We start from the raw sequence: 20,268 nt of genomic DNA, 5'->3' as shown, positions 1-20,268 counted from the left end.
ACTTGCACTGGTGCTCCGGCCCATTTAGGATCAGAGTATGCTGTATGTGGCTCACAATGTAAAATGAGTTTGACATCGCTGGCTTAGGCTGTCCCATATGGAAAAGAAATGGTAAACTTATGTGATTACTCATGAAAGTGGCCACTTTCTCATTACTTTCATACATTGTTTTAGTAAGTATCCAAAACATACAAGTTTCATATAATTTTTCAAGGGATCTTATATCTGTTTTCACTCATATGCTTTTCATACAAGTTTCACACAAGACAGATATAAGATTTATATCTTTTCCATATGGGGTGTCATGTCTTAACAGCATAAAATGGTCAAATCTACACAACTAAAACTTTTTATTTTTTATTTTTTTTGGTGTGTTAAGCTTGTATGCCCACTTTTCCGTATAAAATCTAGCTGCTGTGTAGTTGTAACAGTCAGATCGATTACGTATGGATTTGCATATACTCAGTATTAATTTAAAACAGCAGTAGGACTTAAAAACAAAACATTCTATTTAAGACAGAATGGGCTCACAACCCTGACAAGGATAAGCAGAAGAGAATGGATGGACTCCATGTGGGGAAAGAGAAATCCAGTTTTTAATTATGCAAAAATAAACTTTATTGCAACTTCTTGATGAGCAGAGGAACCACGACGGAGAAGAGCAGTGTGCAACCACATGAATCAGTACTGAAGCTATTGACCAAGAAGATGGATGAAGTTCAGTTTCAGCAGTTATTATTAAAACCTAAATTAAACGTGCACATTTTGCCACCTTGTATTATATACGGTGCTAAGGAACTGAACAGTCCACCAATTAACTTGTTAAACAGGTCAACTAGCGAGTTTGTGAAGAGAGAAAATTAGACACCGAGTGAGTTACTGGACCAAAATACTGTAATGCCGTTCACATCTCGAAAAGGAATTTAAATTTGGACCACGTTTTGCAAAAGGCTGCATGAAAGTAAAAAAGAAACAACTTTTAGTATCAACTTCACGCATTTACAGATTATATTACAAAAAGAATACCTTTCATAAAAATACTAACCGCTTGCTTTTTAATATGGCTTTTGGATTGTGCAGTTACAACCAGATGTAACGAGATCCTCATATTACAGGTTTGCCTTTTTTTCCTTTTTGTGCTTCCAAAGATAAGTCTGAGGGTTCTGGTCCAAATGTACACGCTGTATTGAAAATACATTCTCCTGGATGAGCTCTTATTAAAAGACCGTTTTAAAATCCCAAGATTTTTCCTTTGGTTATAGTAAATCTACTTAATAAAGTAACATCTCTATCATATAAATGCCCCGTTAGTTTGGGGACCTTTTAGGGAAAACAAAATCTATAATTACTATTAGCAAATCTTAATATTCTCCAAAATAACAATCTAATATAATTAAATTGAAAATAAACTCCAATTATAATCAAACACGAGTCGTATGGTAAAAACACAGAGGCCTTTTTAAACAAAAGACATTAATTCAAATACCAGACCTGAAAGTAGAGCATAAATATACAATCATTTACATAACAATGTGGTCTGCTCTAATACAAAATAACATGACAGAATATTAGAATAACAAGGAGTAAATAATAAATATATGACGTGTGAGCTTCTAAGTTTTGTCACTGTGCAGCAGCACCAGACTCAGTAGTACAGTTACAATGAGAAAAGCTGGAGATAGATGCCTCCCCTGGGTCAGTGTTCCCATTAAACCGTTCGCATGGAGCAGACCCAAAGTGTGGCAGAAAAGGCCAAAAGCTTAATGTCTTATCCTGCTATCAGCTCGCGTGCTGCCTCAACTGATCCTCTCTGCACAACTGCCAAGAAAGTGCATTCTCATGAGGTCCTCTGCCTAGTTTATTGCCCTCGACTGGCTCCTGACCTTGTAGGAAAAACAAACAAAACATACATTTACAAAGAGTATTTGTGTAATGTGCCAGCTCAGCCACAACGAGGCTCAAAAGGTCAAAAGCTGACGATATCAAATGGGCTTCACGTGTCAGCCAGGTGCAAAAAAAAGGAAAAAAAAAAAAAATCACATATGTACAGAAAAAATTGCACTTGTTAAACTGCAAGTAGGAGAAATCTCAGACGCAAACTGCTGCGTGAGTGAACACTGGGCACTGTGCTAAACCCCCGTCTCCCCTGGACCACTGTGACCTCATCTTATTAATGTTCCTCCCTGCCAAAAAACACACAGGTCTTTCAACCACACGAGGATCCCTGAAAATTACGTCTTGAACACAACCACGTGTATCACGTGTAAACTAAGCCGTATTTACACGCCTTACAACAGTGCAGGTCTTCCGAAAGCGTCAGAAAGCACTTCTAATCTAGGTGAACGCATGTTAACAGTGATTATACAAAGATCATAGTATATTGCGTGGTACAATAAATCTGTAAAACTTGAGATTATTCAGAGAGTGCGTGAGACGGGTGTTCTCGGAAGCCTTTTTGACAGGAGGGTGAAGACCCGGTGCTTGATTTCCACAGTCTTTGGAGCAGCTCTCAGCCGCTTTGTGTCCAGTCAAAATTTGTGCTTTTCAATTCAACTTAACGTGACCGGTGTGTGCCTGGCTCAGACAGCAGGGTGAGGACGAGGAGTGTAAGCGTGCGTCAGGAGGGGTCTAGGTTGTGTGTCCTTGTGGTTAAGACAACTTGTTTGGTGTTACTTCCTTTCAGGAGGCAGTGAGTAACAGTGATTAACTGCAGTTTATGTGAAAACGTTTGTTGTTGCTAGAAAGCAGATCGATGAACAGATTAGTCGTTAACGGCCCTGTGAGGTGTGCTGTGTGGGTTGAGCTAAGGAGGCAAGTGCTGTCCTCGGAGGTCCGGGTGCAGTCCGTTTCTCTTTTCAGTGATGGCTCAGAAGGCAGTGGTGACGGCGTTTCCTCGCCGTGTGCCCAGACGGATCATCTCCCCCGGCACAGTGTCCAGCTGCTCGTACGCCAGGCGCCCCTCCTCACCTGCAAGCAGCAAAAAGAGATTATTAGAAATAATGTGTCCATAGTCACCTTTCACGTAACTACTGAAGGGGAGAACGGGGAAAAGCTGCAATTTACTGATGGTACACAAACGCCTCATGCGCAGTTAGTTAAAAAGTGAATGTTTTGCAGAGAGGACAGCTTTACAGATACATTCACTGAGTGTGTGTGGGACTGTCACAGATTTTCAGATTGTCTAACTTTCACAAAGACTGTTTCACACAATGTTCACTGAAATGGCATCAAACTCGGCGCTGAACTTACTGGTGTCTCCAGGAAGATGCCTGCATATTTTGCTGGGAATCGGGTAAAACTGGTTGACAAGGGTTAAGAATGAAAATGTGGACGAAGGCCAGAAGGAGCAACAGAATCTTCTAAAAATATTAGTGAGAATAAATCACTTGGCAAACGAAAGGTCGCTGGTTTGAATTTGCGTCAGGAAGGGCTTTGCCAAACCAAACGTGCAGCGTTGCGTGCTGAGGCGATCTCTTGTGGTGAAGGAGCAGCTAAAAGTAGCTTCTGTTAGTAATGACCACCTACTTCTCAGATGGCAGTATTCGTATCCCCACAATCAAGATTATGGCAGAAAGAAGGCAACGGAAGGACGTAACAAATTGACAAAAGAAAATATAAGAATCTGCATGCTGAGTTAAAACCCTCGGCGTTTGAGAAAAGTTGCCTTCAATGTAAGATTTTAAAGCGTCTGCAGAGAAAGTGTTGAAGCTCAAACATCTGCCCCAGAAAACAAGCAAGAGAAAACGTGTTTTTCTTGGAATTTACCGTCAACACTGCAATTAAACACATCTTAATAGCACTATGGTGTGTAAATGACCTCATGGCAGTTGTGTATAAAATGCAGTGGATTTGTTACGCACCGAACGTGAGCAGGGTTTCTATGGCCACGTGACGCAGCTCTTCGTCGGCTGAATCACACAGCGCTACCACTGCTCTGATGCTCTCGACTGCCTGCGCACACAAACAAGATAAAAATGTAAAATTCCAAAGGACATGTTTCTCTTTATTGCATAAAACTGCTGCTTGCACAGTTTAGTAAACAACTACTGACCTCCAGACAGCTGAGAGCTGAGCAGGCTGCCCTCTGACTCTGTACTCCAGCCTCCGACAGTGCCTGGGTGTAGCACTCCACTGCCTGCAGACACACAAACAACCATTAAAAATGTGGCTCATAAGGCAGAAATGGTGCGCCTACCGTTTTCTCTTGAGCATTACTCACCCTGGTCCTGAAGTGCTTGTTTGACGCTCCAGAAGAGAGGTAGTCGGCGGCTGCCTTGTTGACCTGAGGGTCCTCTGCAGTGAGGAGGGATGCCAGGGCCCTTAGGGTTCTGCTTCCAGGCCAGAGAGATGACAAAGGTACCTCCTCCAGTTCTGCGAGACAGCGAGAATAGTCTCCGCTGCACAGGACCTCTGCAAACACCTCTGAGGAGGAAGCCAACGCAGACACACGCAGATTAAACCAAGGATAGGACCAGCTGTAACACTCACAGGCCTCATCTACACACAAACTTCCTTTCTACTAAATCCTGATTAGAGGTGAGGTGATCGATCGAGATACATCGATGCAAACGCTGGTATTACTATTGGATTGATACTAGCATGATAGCATCAATACTGTTGGCAGTCACGTCAATTTTATTTATAGCCTATAGCACATTTAAACAACAGAAACTGACCCAGAGTGCTTTAGAGACTGGCACATTTACATTACATTAAAAAAAACAAAAGGAAAAAAACACACAGCTTCAAAACACACGAAAAGCTGAAAGCTGCGTTTTTCTGTGTTAACTAATTATTGTGGAAAGCAAAGGTCACAGTGATTTAGCTCAGAATTTGCAAATTGCTGAGGATTCATCTCATAAATCATGAAACGCTGCTCTTCCCCATGTTGTGGATAAAGCATGAAAATGTTAGCTCTAATATTTGGATTAAATTGGAGAAATCTTGGACTTGCACAGGTGGCCGTATATGCCATGTAGCACAAAATATCCTAATTTTGCGACTTAGGTTAAGAAAATAATTCGATTATTACAGGACGCAGCCAACAACAGAGGAATTCGTGTCATGACGTAAGCATCACAGCTTTTGCGCACCCTCTCTGGCCAGGTGCAGCAGGTGCGTCTCCATGTCCTGGACTTCATGTTGTAAGATGTAGCTGTAGAACTGAAACACAGTCAGGACGTCCTGAGAGAGCGCAGCAGCGGGAGGACTCTGTGCCGCCAGCAGGTCGCTCCTGTCCACCATCTCACCCACTACCATGCTAATCGCTGGAGAGAAGAGAAGAGATCAGTGCATTGTTCCAAGATAACTGCATAACATTATTTAGTTTCAGCTATACAACAAAAAACAAAAAAAACAAAATCACAATGCCGTGTTCACACAGCCTGCAGTCACAGTTTACTTCATAACATAAACCAGTTTGTTTCTATCCATTTTCATCAGCTGCATTATATTCTCAGTTAAATGCAGATGTCTAGTTCCCCCCTCAGGAGCACATTAAAACCTGTTTACACCCTGAATACGTGAGTCAGTTGAAGCCCTGACTGAAGATGAAATTTTAAGTATACCCCGTGGTCTGTTTGCAGAAACAAAGAAGGGACGAGCGAACCTGTATCGGCGCCGTGTGGGCGGTTCTCCTGCAGCACCGCCGTGTAGCGCTGATTCATGTGTTTGAACACTCTGTCCAGCGTGGTGTGGAAAAGTCCCTCAGAGCCGCTGCACTCTGACCACAGAGTCATCAGCTGGGGGCGCTCCACGAGGCCCGGGAGGACTGAGGAAAACAGGGAAACAGGGCAGAGCACGAGGTCAGACCACAAACCCTCAAACCTCCTTCATGCACCGTAACGATTTGTTTTGCTGCTTTAAAGTATAAGACGTATGTTGTTCTTTGGGATAAGTTTCCAGATTATGCAAAAACTACAGAGCCAACCTTGGAGGGGTGAAGCATGAGAAAAGAAAGGAAAAATGGAGGAAATCTGGTCTACGTGTTTAGATACCCACCATCAGCAGCAGATGTTATTGCTCCCAGTTTGTCCACGCTGATCTCTGCTAACTCCTCTAGCAGCTGGGTCTGTCCTGACAATTTGAGGAGGACACTGCGACGCTGCCAGACACTGACCCCACTGGTCAACATCTGCCATGTTACCAAGAAAAAATGAAAACATGTCAGATGCTAAAATTTCCAGAAGGTAGCTGGTGTTTTACTTAAGCAGGATGAATGGTAATTATGATATCAACTATCAGAAGGAGCTCTACCTGTATGAGGTGAATACAGTACTGAAGGTGGATGACAATAGCCACGTCCAGATTCTCATTTCCAGTGGTAAGTGGGAGGGGGCTTCCTGCCACACTATTGCCCACCCCGGTGTCCTCTGTCAGGGCTTCGCTCAGGTGTCCTCTGGCTTCTGGATGCTGAGCCCTGAGCAGCAACATACAAGAGTCACCACCGAGGGGCAGCGGTAACACACCGACTGTACGTGTAGTGAGTTTGTTTTTAAAAAGTCCAGTCGTCCTAAGAATCCTAAGAATTAAACTCTTCATTTGCTGCCAAGCACTTCAAAGTTCTCACAAAAGTTTTGGTATGGGACCTTAAAAAAAACCTGCACGTGTATATATAAATAAATGAAACTGTAATGTTTTAGCCAATGCAAAATATTACACTCACCCGATCCTCTCTCCATCTGCATCAAAGATCGGAGACCTCTGTGGGGGAATGCTGATGACGGCGTTATCGTCTCCGGTATCATCGTCGTCAAAGTCAGAGGTGTTGAGGAAGTCAAAGCTCTCCAGGGCACTCTCCACAGTCAGACTGAGGCTAGAGGATCGACTCCTGTGACCCGGGAGACGGCACTGGGGGGAAAAGACAGGATGATGGGCATCCAACAAGACAAAAAAAAAACAAGACAAACAAGACAATAAAGTTCAAATGAACCCTAGGATGGCAGTTTTTCTGAAAATTTTAGTGCACAAGATCTTCTGTAGATGTTAATGAGACTGAGTTTACCTTCAGTAGGTCTTCCAGACGCATCACTTCCTGCTCCAGGTCCTGCAGCTCTCTGCAGCGATGAGTCAGCGACTCTAATCTGGTCAGCAGGCTGTGGATGGCCTCCTCCAGGCTGCTCTCCAGGAAAGCCCTGCTTCCCTCTCCCGCCCAGCTCAGACTTCCCTCACCCTCAGCAGCGCTCCCACGGGGCGGCATCATTTCTGAGGAAGTCAGCCTCTTCACGAGCTGCTTCGTCAGGCTGCCCGCCTCCTCTGTGTCCAGTTCCACAGGTTTCAGCTCATCGGCGTGATCCAGGAAGACATCCTCGGGAGCCACTGCGGACAGCTGTCCATCTGAACACAAGGACGGGGCAGCTGAACCACAGTTGGAGCTAGAATTACGCTGAGACTCTGTGCGCTCCCACTCCGAGTCTTCGGCCGCTTCGGCTTCATCGCTGGCAATGCTGGCACTGTTCCTGCTGCCCCTGCTTCCTCTACTGCCCGTCTCCCCATCCTCCTCGTACTCTTCCTCCTCCTCTTCCTCCACTAAATGCTCCTCTGCGATGGAGTCCTCCCTAGTTGGGAAGATTTGCGTAGGTAATGGTTCTGTTTCCGGAGGAGTTACAGTAATCTCAGGGTTGGACTGGCCCGGGGAGTAGGAGCTCAGGGCAGGGCTGGGGCTGGGCGTAGAACCAGACGTATCAGAGAAGGTGAAGGACAGACGCTTGCACTCAGCCACACCGCAGCCGCCGTTCTCGAAGACATCGTCGGGCAGTGTGGACTGAAAATAGAGACAGGAGAATAAATCTGTGCTGCAAACAAGATAAAGGACTGAGATCTGGCTGAAATCAGTGAATGAAGAAGTGCCTCTTGTTTTCCAAGATAGAAAAAGCGACGGCACACTATACTGATACTATACTTGTGATCAGATCTGAACCCAAATTGAATCGAACAGTGAGGTAAATATAAACAGAAAAGATAGGAACAGCTTAACGAACATGCAAACAGACGTGCAAAGAGCCACACATGGCGTTCTGTAGTCCTTAAAAAAAAGGGACAAGGTGAACCCAAGTGTGTCCACAAGAGCAGAGAACTACATCCCCATCATGTCAGTGGGGGTAAGAGGGCACACAGAGTCGGGTTAGGAGGGTCACGGGGGCCACAACACACTCACATAAACCTCCAGACTGGATTTGGGCCTTGGCCGCAGTGAGGCCAGGTCACCAAACGAACGACTGCGCCTTAGCTTCTCTAGCAGGGTGTCTCGGAGCATGTGCAGGAAGGAGAAGCGCTGGCGCTCCACGGGGTAGGGCTGCCACTTCTTTACACAGTAAAGGCAGGGAAATAAGACAGGGTGTTGGGTATTTGAGGGCAGGTGGGTGAAATGTAGGATATACAAGATGGGGGCAGAGTGTGGGTATAATGGGAATATGCAAAGAAAAGGAGGGAAACGGGCGAGGGTTAGTTTAAGGGTGGTGCCTGCACGGCTTAAGCATCAACTGAAAAAATAACATGGGGCATGATTTACATCACGGTGCAGACAGTGCATGGGTTAGTGTGTTATGGATCACAGAATATGCTAACAACTTGCTTGACTCACAAAAAAGGAGGTGTCCTGGAAGGTGGGGGTCTCCGGTGTGCCCTGGCTGTAGACGGACACTCGTCTCTGGAGAGCTGCAGCTTTGCTCACATTGCCAGACGACAGAGTCAGGTCCTCCACGTCGAAGGGGCTGGAGAGGAGGATAAAAAAAGACAAAGCTCTTAATGACACTGCTTACATTTGGTTTCAAAAACCTACAAATGGGCAGCCCTAAAAATGTGGTGTAAACAACCACAAAGATTCACTGTGATGCAGTCACTCAAGCCACTTCCTGAGGTGGTCTGTTGCAGTGTAAACAACAATATTTCATGATGGGTTTTCAACAAGGGCTGGGAAAAACATCATTGATGAGGTGCTCCTTTTTGAAAATCAGTACTGAAACATTTAGTGCTGGCACTGGAGGTGTGTTTGGAGACCTCCGACCACAGGTGTGCACAGCAAGGCATCTCGGTTGTGTAAAATCAAAGTATGAAGTGGGTGTTACTATGATGTTTCACCAGCAGATGGCAGGACCCCACAAGGCATGCAGACCCCGACTTTAATGCTGTGACACTAACAACCGTTGTAGATGCTCCAAACATATGGCCGGTCCAGCAACAAGACTAAAATAGTTCTGGACTACCTCTGAACAATCCTGCTACCCAGCAGTGATACCATCTGGCAGCTGCCAGCTCATTATGTACCCTAATTCGTGCAACACCGGTTAGATTCAGCGAGCTTCTACTTACTACCATGTGACTTCCAGGTTGAGTTTGATGGTCCCGAGGTCGTTGACGTCCACAGCCACCACCTGAGGCACGGCAGTGAATAGCTCCTTGGTCTCACAGATGACGCTGCCCACCAGCATGTGTGTGGCCAAACCCTTCAGCTCCGTCACCTGATGGGCACAAACTTATGTTTGTTTCTCATTTCAGTGCCACAGCGCAACGTGTTAGACACGAGGCTATCTGGGTTTGTACAGACCTTGATGTTAATAAGGTCAGTAATGAGGGGCATGAAGACCATCTCGTCTCCATCCCAGCTTTGCCTGGAGTTTACTTCAATCCTCCCCTTCAGCTTCCACCGCTGGCGACCGTAACGCATGAAGATCTAAAGGAAGGAGCAAAAAAAAAAAGAATTTAACCACATAACTTTATAATGGCTGAACTAATAAGCTAATTTTTTTTAACTGCTCACTGTTTGTCTCACTAAACCAACCAGCTAAGTGCTAACTTTGGAGCTGGGTGGAGTGTACAGTGGTGTTTCACTGAAAGATGGCCAAAGCTGTTGCTACATAAATATCATTACAGCGGTTTCAAGCTGAAAGAGTCACTTGTGTCTATCTGTCTCAATCCTGTTAAAAGTAGACCCAAGAGTCAGCAGTTAGGGCAAAGAAAATAAACTTGCCTCATATTGGTCTCCAGGACAGAGTCGAGCAAATCCTGCCAAACCTGTCAGATAGAAGTGACAGATATTTATATTATGCACAAAGAGGAGAGGAAAAAAAACATCATTTTGGGGGGGGGGGTTTACAATGAGTTAAGCAACGTTAGCTCACTTTCTTATTCAGAATGAATTATTGCACAATGAGACAAGCTGCTTTTAACTGTCAAGCATATTTTTGTCATGACTTTTCAGGGATTCAGGGTTTCTAACTTGGTCCATGAGTGAGAAATCTTAGGATTTTTGCTCCAATGAATATAAAATCATCACCAAAACATCTGGATTCTAAATAATCCCAGTGTGTAAATGACTAAACTTGCATTAACTTCTCATTTAAATCATTCACGTCCCACCTTTCATTTTGATATGAAACTCCCCGAGCAGGTTCTCCAGTTCGCTCTCAAATGCGCTCATGTTCTGGAGGACGGAACGAGAGAGATAAGACTCATCACACAAACGGCCCTCACAAAAACGAGAACAACAACAGTAATCAAGTTATCTCTGCAGGCTCTGACAAAGCCGGTCAACACCAAACTACAGAGGAGACGGGAGGGCGGGTCTAAGCCCTTGGCACAGGTGGCGACAGGTGCGCTTGTTATTGGGATTTAAAGGTAAGTATCTGGCTTTGCAGGTTAGTGTTTACAAATCCCTGTAAGCAGTAATCTGTATCATATACTTAGTGGGTGCTGTCAGACGTGACTACGTTTAATGCGCCCTGTTCTGCGTTTATATATAATCTGCAAATATCTCTGTTTAAATGTCATAATAATTATTGTAACCCTACAATTACAGTTACTTTTTACAGCTCCATTCGCTTTACAGGACTAAGAGTCTGCAGCTGACAGCTCTGAGTACCTCTGTGTATTCCTTGTACCGACGATTAACCTCCGCGATACTCTCTTTGGTGCCTTTGGTGGAGGGCGAGGACGAAAAGGCCTGCTTCATCCGGATGGCACCCTCTCTGAGACGGCTCTGGATGCAGAAGGCCTCGTATAGCTCATCCACCTGCACACACACACACACACACACACACAGAGTCCCCTCCATCTTTAATCGGCCCTCACGAATTTGCAGGCGGGGTAACACACACGAGACAGAAACTTGTGCAGTTATGAAATAAAGTTATAAACTTCCATATACATGAAAACATCCCCGGGCAAGGAGCAAATTCCTAAAAACTTCCAACTGCCATGTGAATTTTTCTGTGTTTGCTTCCCACTGGGATTCATTCACGGATGGCACAGCTTCAGGCTTGTGCAATGAGAGCAGAAATAAGCACAGACATGATTAACTTTTGCTTTACACTTTATTTCAGATACACATCTGATCACATGGTCAATAAGACTGTACAGGAAGTCCAAAACAGAAAAGGCCTGCAGAAGTAAACACAGTAAAAGGCTGACATTACACACACAGACAGAAAGACAGTCATCAAGACCGACAGGAGAGACAAATGGATTAACTAAGAATGGATAAAAATGTCCTGAAGTAAGCTGGCACATGCAGCTGCTGTATATCTGTGTAACTCTAACCCGACGCCTGCACTGTCCCAGTCTGCGAGCCCAGTGGGACACTCCCACGGCGAGGCAGCAGCAGACGGGGTTTAGAGCTCATTTGTCTGCCCGACTGCAGTTTGCAGCACTAGCCTGACCTAACCCAAACCCGCAGGGAGAGGGAACGACTCCATCAGCATCCTGCTGTCTCAGTGTGAGCTAAAATGTCAGCGTTTCAGCTGAAATCAAATCACGATGATGCTGAAGCAAAAAGCTCAGCTCAACAGACAGAAATGCACTCCGCCGTGAAGCCACAGGCACAGCAGATTTAAATGATTTTATTATGAGCAAAGCTTTGGTAATGAAGTCATTATAATTCTTTATAATAACGCTGTTTCAAACGTTTTTAATTGTTTCACATTTCCAAACACGAGTGCTCCTTAACCAACCCTACTCTTTAAAAATCAAGTTCTCCTCATCAATATTTGTATTTCCTAAATTTTTCACATACTTCATTAAAATTCAAACATTTAAAAGGCTCCAAAAACAGACACGAGTCATTATGAAACAACACTGAGCTGTAATCCCAGCACTTTTTGAGGACGCGGTTGACTCACTCAGAGCCATTGTACCAACAACAACATTTAGCAGCGGTCCAGATTTTTAGCGTCCTGTCCTTTGAATCTTTTGGCTTATTTTGAACTAAAATTCACATGTGATGAAGCAGCAGGCGAGCAAAAAACAAAACACCTCTGGTGAGCCTCATCAAAGGGAAATATCTCCGGCCGCCTGACGAGAGCGCTGAAATATTGATGCCTCGCGCTCTTTATGGCACTCATTAGGGAGAAGCAGGAGAAAATGGGCCATTCTGGCTCCTGTCGTCCCAACAGCTTATCTAACTGTTTGTTTGTGTATCTTTTGTGCATCAGCCGAACGCTGCCAGCCTGTTTGTGAGAGCAGACTTTTTGCACGCGCCGACGTGCTGACATGTGCATGGAGAGCGAGTTTTTGCAAGCGGTGGGTGGGCAAAGGAGTGCTTCTAATAAAAAAAAGTGAAAGTGGTTTGCGGTGGGATGGATATTAGAGTGTGTAACTCTTTTTGACACACACATACGCACAAACCCACCCACTCCACCTTATACCAACTAAGCCTTCACCACCCCCCACCCTCAACCGGGACCCAACCCGTCTGTCTGTCTGTCTGTGGTATGTGATGTATGTGGCGGGGCGGCAGCAGCTGAGCTGAGCCGGCTGGAAAACAATTTCAAACCTCAACTGTTATTCTCAGCACTCGGAGAAAATAACGGTTTTTGTTTACGATGAAGGGGAAAAACACAAAACGTGTTTTTGTGCATGATCCAAGGAAACTTTTTACACCTCACATAAATAAAGAGACGACTACAACGAGGTATTCATTGCCTAATGAAAAGCCATCATTCTTCAGAGGCAATCAGCGGCCGTATCATATTATCAGCTTAATGGTGCCAATTTTTGTCCCCAATTACAAAAAGGCCCTTTGCTGCCTTCGAGGAAACGTCCTTTTGAAGGTCAGCCAGGCTCCTCCACTCCAGAGGGTGGCCGTCAGCATATTGCTGAGCCTTGGGCACATTTCAGCTCAGAGGAAAAAAACCAAAGAAACATGAAAGGCAAAACACAAAGAAACAAGAGTAACCTCAGCACAGGAGGAAGGAGAGTCTGAGAGACTGCACCCGGCAGAAGCGCTGATGCTCTTTTGGACGCGCATACACACAGACAGACGGACATGTGTTATACATCCTGATAGCAGCTCCTGTGGAGATCTCCCCGCCTTTCTGCCCTTTGTCTCCATCGGTTATGTATCATTCAAGAACCGTAAAATAAATAACTAAAATAAAAAAATAAATAAAAAAAGAATACATCTGAAACATTACATGGTTGTAATTTTGGCAAATGTAGAAAATATACAAAAAAAATTGTAAAAAAAAAAAAATCAAAACAAAACACTACATCAATTTTCTTTTAATGGAAGCTTCCCTAAATGGTAAAAATCCATTTTCCCCCCCACTGTGGATCAACAAAGAAAAACAATCTGCAGATTTCTCAGGAATAAAAATAATCTTTTGGAAATGTTACACCAATGCCAATAACAGTAATTTTAACATTAATTAAAATAAAAATATAAAATATGAACATTTAAAGCACTTCTTTAATCAAAGGAAGAGTACATCTGTTTAACAGGCCGCCCGTAAAGACCATCTGAACCTTTTTAAATCACCTCTCTACAGATGCTAAGAGACATTAAATGGAAATGTATTCTAAATTAAGTCCTCTATTGGACTGTGCTAATTGCAGCTCACTGCGATGACAAATAACCTGCACGGCTCAGAGACCGAGGGATTATTGGAATTATTGGGGAATCAGTTATGCTCAGAGTGAGCACAATATTGCATATTTATGTATTTGGTGTAAAATAAAAAATTTTTGCATTTTGAAACCATTTTGAATGCATCCCTTCCTAAAACGCTCCTAATAACATTTGCTTGGTAGTTTGAAAGGCAGCTGTGATTAAGAATCGCTGAACGTTTTAAAGGATTATCTCACTATCATCAGTGCGTATGATTTAAAAACGTGGGGTTTTAGATATTAGCAGTGAATCTTTCAGATATGGCAGCAATCCTCTTAAGATATGGCCATTATTCTGGATCATAGATGGCGCCTCGCGCACGTGCACACACTTTGTGCCGGGGGACCAGTGATTATAAGCAGATTAAAACAGGCGGGCCACACCAAACAGCTTCAAACACACATGAAGCTCTCTGGGGAGCTGTGGGTGTGTGTGTGTGTGCGCGCGTGCCAGTGGCAAGATTAGCATTCAAGGGAAGTGGGGAAAGCAGAAAATGCCCTATATTACAAATAATCACATGTAAAGCATGCGCACTCATTCTGGATTGAATTTGGCACGTGTTTAACACACACACGCTCTCTCAGGGGAAGAGGAGACGTCTGGCAGACGATCGTCTCACCTTCAGTCTATTTAATGATGCCCTGCTGATACCAGCGGTCAACACCCACTCCCCCAAACACCCCCCCCACCCCACCCCCACACACAGATATATATAGTCTCTGTCCCATGCAGGACATCATACGGGTTGTATCGTGCCACCTGCTTCCTCCATGTGTGCCAATTACTACTCAGACATCTGCAGGCAGCGCAGGAACAAAAGAGCAGAGCTGATGTGACTCACAAACTAACAACTTGCTGATGGATGATTGTTAAGTCATCCCTCACAGCAGCTGTCCTACACAAAGAGACACGCCTGAGCCTGAGCAAGAGCAAAAACACTGACAAACATGTTCACGCTTACTGTAGCTCAGCTGCTGAAACGCCATTTCTTTCTCTTTTTTTCACTCGCAGTGTCTTTGCTGAACAATGTTTTGTTTACACATGCACTGACCAATCACGTACATGTGTTTAAGACATGCGGAGTAGTCCAGATGAGTTTATTGTTCCCCATCCTATATGTTGCTTTTAGCTCTGAAGTCCTCATCTGTCCCTTTTGGTGCAAAAAAATAGAAAAAAAAAACTAATCAGCATCAGCTGCCTGATAAAAAAATGCATACTTCCTGTTTGCCCTGTCCTACATACTGTCGATTTGTTTGGACCATAACCAGCGTGTTATAAGCCTTCTAATGCAAGCATACAAGTCACACGTCCCTCAGACTTTATGTCCTTACCACTACAGCTACTTATGGTTACTGATTTGTACAATTTAAGTCAGTCTGTGTGATGCTGAAGTTGTTTCTACATTATATTTTCACACATTCTGCCCAGTGTCAGGAAAAATCAGGTCGGGACATTGGCCAAAGATGCTCTTGAACACATGTACACACAGCAGGTGACAGTCCCCTGCAGACATGTCTGTTAGTCTGGGTACAGTGGGTAGCAGCACACATGGCGCCCAGTGAACCAGATATTTGTGCTCTCACATGCACCTCTGTGAAAGTGAGTGATGATTAAAGAAAGTTTGGGCTGAAAATGACTTTTCTTTTCCAAACTCACCGGCCACTCCATTAGAAACACCTGGTCAGCTGCTTGTTGATGCAAGTATCTAATCAGCCAATCACATGGCTCAAGAGGATGTTTTCTCTGGACACTTTGGGCCCTTTAATACCACCTGTATTACTTTTAATTAGAAGAGAAACTAGCATCTGATTAATTTAAAAATAAAGACAAACCATTTGTCAAGTCACAAGTTTGAGTCTTTTCTTTAAACTATTTTATCTCTGATAAGCTACACAAAGTCAGATAGTGAGTATAAATAAAAACTGATTGAGTATAAGGCTTAATTTTAGTTACGCTTCATCTTTTGAGATTTTTTTACATGGCACGATAAATCAGACACTTCACTGCTATTTCAAATATTTACCCTTTCATTCAAATCTATTTTTGCATGAAGCCTGAAAGAACAGAAGAGCTTAAGAATAACGCTAAGCAGTACGTGTTTGTTTAACATCATCCATCACAAGACAGAACAAGCGCCGACTTCTTTTATCTCTCTTATCAAAGTCAAAGTGGAGCAAGCTGCAGATACACTTCCTGAGTTCCCTCTCATTTTTTCCCCCCATCTTTGAGGGCCGTGTCAATCGCTCCTCGCTCCTCGCTGCAAACTGCCCTGACCCAGATTCCCTGTCGCCTTCATCCCCGCAGAATCGCAGTCACGCTGCTGTGTTGTTGTTTACCTGTGTATGCTTTTGGGACAAATGTTCTGAAGGTGGGTTTTGTAGTCGAGATGCATGTGAACATAAAGGGTTAACGCCACCCAACAGACGGCCCCATCGAGCTCATCAGGACTTCAAAGGCTCTGTCTCCGGGTAACCATGGTTACCTTTGGAGCTGCGCTGTTGTTTGGGCGTGTGTGCTCTGATTGCCTGCTGTCACATCTGATTTGACGCACAGCGAGGAAGACCATTAAAGCTCTACAAAAGGCGATGTGGAAGAAAAGTCAAAACCTTGTAGGGGATTAATGTCCCCAAATGGCAACCTGTGAGGTGACTACAAAGAGGATGCAGGGGGCCAAAAATCCCTACCTGGCAACCTCAGAAAGGATGTTTTTACCTCAACCATGGAAACAGCTGGAAACTTCCCTAATATATAAACAGATTAGAAGAGCAGGAATGCTAAGCTAATGCCTGGCAGCAAAAAAGCAGGTGAAGTTACGCCTAAAACTGCAGCTTCACTCAATAAACTCAACGTGAAACTGGTGGAAAGAAAAGTTGTGAGAACAACAAACATTTTAAGAAATCTGTCTGTCTGTTTGTTTTTGTTAAGAGTTACGCTTCAGTCACAAAGGCCTGAGAAATATCAGTCACATCCTGGGAGCCAAAGGTTGATAAAAAGCGGTGTATTCTCTAATCGGTTGGCGAGTCGTTGCTGGAGGTTGCTAGGTGAAATTGGTCACAAAGAGCTGCTGAGATTTTGTAGATGCAACACCACTAACTGTGTGTCATTAACATCACGCTCACTGTGACAATACAGGAAGTATTGAAAAAGGCACCATTTACCAAGCCCTAGAAACTGGTCTGCGACCATCATGCAACCCTTGGTCATAAGGCAAACTACAGGCAACTGTAGCTAGCAACCAAAGCAATCAACTGCTGGTTGTATCACACCCAATATGGCAGGCTGCTCTTGAGCAATGTGTGCATGAGAAACCTCGACATAGTGTTGCACCAAAAATCTCTTTACAATTGCTTTGGTTGACAGCAGATTGCTGTGGTCACTAATAGTTTGCATTGAACACGCTGACTTGCATGCAAACAAACTACTTTCCGAGTGGTGCTGAAACCAGGAAAAATGTGACAACAATAGCCTTCAAAGTAAAACTTTGAAACATTTTAGCTGTAGTGGTGAAGCACAGCTTTCATTCTGAAGGCAAACATTCTCCGTTTCCAGTTTACATCACTTTTTTTTTTTTACTAGATTTACCAAGTGCACGCAAACTGTGTGTGACCATGACAACCAAACTTTGTCCATAGATAACAATTTCCGCCTAGAATCAACATCTAAACATGTATCAAACTCTCTCTTGTGTGTAAATCCATATTAAAAATGGGCCCTTAATAGTTTCTGATTTCTGTGTTTATGCTAGTGCTGTGCAGGTAGCTGGCTTTCTGTCATGATCAACAGCTACTTTCACACTTTAGTCTTTGCACAGCTCAAAAAACAAAACAAAACAACGCAAGACGTCATTTTTCTGAGCTTTTCATGTGATGGTAGGTAGGTGTTACCTTTGAACAGCCAACTCGCTGAGTGCTACAGTTAATACCGCACCGATACGGTTTCAAACCAATAAAATAGATGCATTTAAAAATATCAAACATTTACTTAGAAACAGGTAAAAATATGCATCAGCACTCTGTTTCCTGGGTGAATGCTTGGATGGGATGAGGCCTTAAATACTGGTTTCAGACTTAAAATAAGCTCTTAATCAAATGCCCCACGGACTTACATTAAAAAGTCCAACCGAAGACTCACATATAGATCGCCTCAAATACTTTCTTTGGTTTAGAGACTGACAAAACAATAAATATAGCTGTAAAGAAATCCGAACAGCCTTACCTTGCTAATATGAAACTCCAGACGTCTCATGTACCTCTCGATAGTTTTGATTTGCTGTAGAAAGACAGCGCAAAAATTTACAGGTCAGAATTTGGCTTCATCTGTTTTTTGTTTGCACCACAGATTATAACAAGGTAATACTTACATATTATACAGCAAAATGTGCAGAAAATACAATGTTCTGTGCAAATATGTTATTATAAGATTCACATGATAAACTCCAAACTTGAGCGTGTGTTGCAGTAGCCCCTCCCCTCCCATCATCTTACCTTGTCAAGATCATACAGCACTCCCTAGAGAGAAAACACACGCAGACACACACATGAAATTACAGAGTTACTAAAAGGTAGGACAGCTTATCCAAGATCACATTTATCTGCCATCAGGAAGAAACGGTTTTTCCTGTGTGCACACATCAGGCAGCCACGATGGCGTAAACAATAAAAAATATTTTCCATGTGTGCGTTCATTAGTTTAAAAATTGATGTAATATATGTGAATTTTTCATTTTCTTTATAAAGCATTTTCGGCTTAAGCTGTGAGTCTCACAGGCTGTAAACATTAGGAGGAACGATGTAAGTTAATGCAGAGTAACTTCTCACCAGGCGGGAGTTTCTCTTCATGTCCTTCATCAGACCTGTGAGTTTGTCCAGCTCCGTCTGATGAACCTCCAGATATTCACTTCATAGGGGAAACAGAGAAACACTTCAGTCTTTGCATAATACAATGAATTTAATTAAAACACGATTGCAGAAGTTCAGACGCTCACTAACGTTACGTTCACCGCTACAAAATCACTTAATGACACCAAAGAATACATGTGGAACATAAACATCCACAGAGGTCTGTTAATGCATTCAGAGGCAAACGTCAACAAGCTCAAACAGGCTGTAAATGCACAAACTAAAGCTTCTGGTAATTACCCAGTAAGCCCCTATACCAGGAAAACTCACTGCATAAACATTCTTTATATACAGTTCATGACAAGACCAGACTCCATCCATTATAAAAACACAACCATCAACATTTTTTTAAGGCCAGAAAGAGTGACACATGCACCGTGTGGGAAATGTAAGCAGCACTTCTGTAATACTATCTGTTTAATCAATCTGTAGTCAAGAACAACACAGTGCTTATTGTACTTATTTGACTATCTGCTATATGGCTTCTATATATTTACTAACTTTAAAAGGTCTGGCATTAAACATAGAAAGGCTTCTTGTGTTTCAGAATTTGTGTCAAGTATCTAATCTAGAGGCTTTTTTTTTTCTTTTTATATTTCCAAGTCAAAACTCTGAAAAAATAGCCTGGGTTGAGCATTTATCGATGGAAAGTTACTGCTTGTCCACAGCTGTCCAATGAAAAAAAAAAGAATGGAGCATTTCAAGGTACTCTGGAAGACTTCATAGTGTGTACTGTAAGTGAATTTGCTTCATATTAACTACTTAATTGTGTGCATAGAACAAGTGGATGAGTTACTCACTCCAGGCCTTGTTTGAGTGCTGTGTAAACCTCCTCCAGTCTCTTGGGCTGCGGCTCTCTGGAGCTGCTGCCTCCCTTGTGGCCTGACAGGTGGGGCTTCTTAGGCTTGGACTGAGGCTTCTTCTGCACTGCAGAGTTCCCCATGAATGAGTTACATCTGCACACACACAGACAAACACACACACACACACAAACACGGGATAAGTTACCATTTGCTGATTGTGCCTCACAAGAATTTCCTAAATCTCATTGCACAGGCCCAAAGGCGCCACCTTCCATATTATATTCATCTAATATTTATCACAGGATCTCTGCAGCACTTCAAGTGTCAGGCCACCAGCTGCCAATAAAAGCAAGGAGTTATATTTCTAGATTATTTACACCATCCTGAACACGTCCTTGGGCCAGTTACAGCATGAGTTCATCTCATCTGTCAGATGCATTGACCTTGTTGACTCTGCTCACACCAAAATAACTCGTACATACACGCACGCATACACATTTAGATGTGACCGACGCATTTAGCCTACATATTATTCAGACATTCAGACACAAATACAATCATACATTCTGAGCATTTAACGCGGGCGTGCAATCACATGCAAACATGTGCTTCCCCGACTCCTAGCTGCCGTTTATCCTCTGCTGGAGTGAACTTCCAAACAAACAAGCAGATTTATCCTCCCGGCGAT

At 43.5% G+C, this 20,268-nt stretch overlaps 1 protein-coding gene across 6 annotated transcripts in view; it reads right to left on the bottom strand.

Annotated features, from left to right (window-relative positions):
- Positions 1–574: 574 nt before the first annotated feature.
- The window catches only part of ripor2 (RHO family interacting cell polarization regulator 2), a 67,706-nt gene continuing 48,012 nt past the window's right edge, over positions 575–20,268 (bottom strand). For 5 of the 6 annotated variants that reach the window (XM_040020154.1, XM_040020157.1, XM_040020153.1 and 2 more), the window contains exons 3-23: positions 19,578–19,733; positions 18,697–18,775; positions 18,364–18,387; positions 18,095–18,148; positions 10,859–11,008; positions 10,357–10,420; positions 9,968–10,011; positions 9,545–9,670; positions 9,310–9,458; positions 8,582–8,711; positions 8,156–8,302; positions 7,004–7,762; positions 6,665–6,849; positions 6,256–6,418; positions 6,001–6,133; positions 5,609–5,770; positions 5,094–5,267; positions 4,220–4,422; positions 4,052–4,135; positions 3,861–3,951; positions 575–2,967 (exon numbers count right to left, since the gene is read on the bottom strand). In XM_040020154.1, coding sequence (XP_039876088.1) covers positions 2,867–2,967; positions 3,861–3,951; positions 4,052–4,135; positions 4,220–4,422; positions 5,094–5,267; positions 5,609–5,770; positions 6,001–6,133; positions 6,256–6,418; positions 6,665–6,849; positions 7,004–7,762; positions 8,156–8,302; positions 8,582–8,711; positions 9,310–9,458; positions 9,545–9,670; positions 9,968–10,011; positions 10,357–10,420; positions 10,859–11,008; positions 18,095–18,148; positions 18,364–18,387; positions 18,697–18,775; positions 19,578–19,733 — 3,178 coding nt within the window. In that variant the 3' untranslated portion in view covers positions 575–2,866. The remainder of the gene's footprint in view (positions 2,968–3,860; positions 3,952–4,051; positions 4,136–4,219; positions 4,423–5,093; positions 5,268–5,608; positions 5,771–6,000; positions 6,134–6,255; positions 6,419–6,664; positions 6,850–7,003; positions 7,763–8,155; positions 8,303–8,581; positions 8,712–9,309; positions 9,459–9,544; positions 9,671–9,967; positions 10,012–10,356; positions 10,421–10,858; positions 11,009–18,094; positions 18,149–18,363; positions 18,388–18,696; positions 18,776–19,577; positions 19,734–20,268) is intronic. The other variant, XM_040020158.1, reaches the window with a different exon arrangement.

The sequence above is a fragment of the Simochromis diagramma genome, unplaced genomic scaffold (assembly GCF_900408965.1).
Source record: "Simochromis diagramma unplaced genomic scaffold, fSimDia1.1 OVJJ01000753.1, whole genome shotgun sequence".
Taxonomy (NCBI): domain Eukaryota; kingdom Metazoa; phylum Chordata; class Actinopteri; order Cichliformes; family Cichlidae; genus Simochromis; species Simochromis diagramma.
This window is presented reverse-complemented; position numbering and strand designations above follow the sequence as displayed.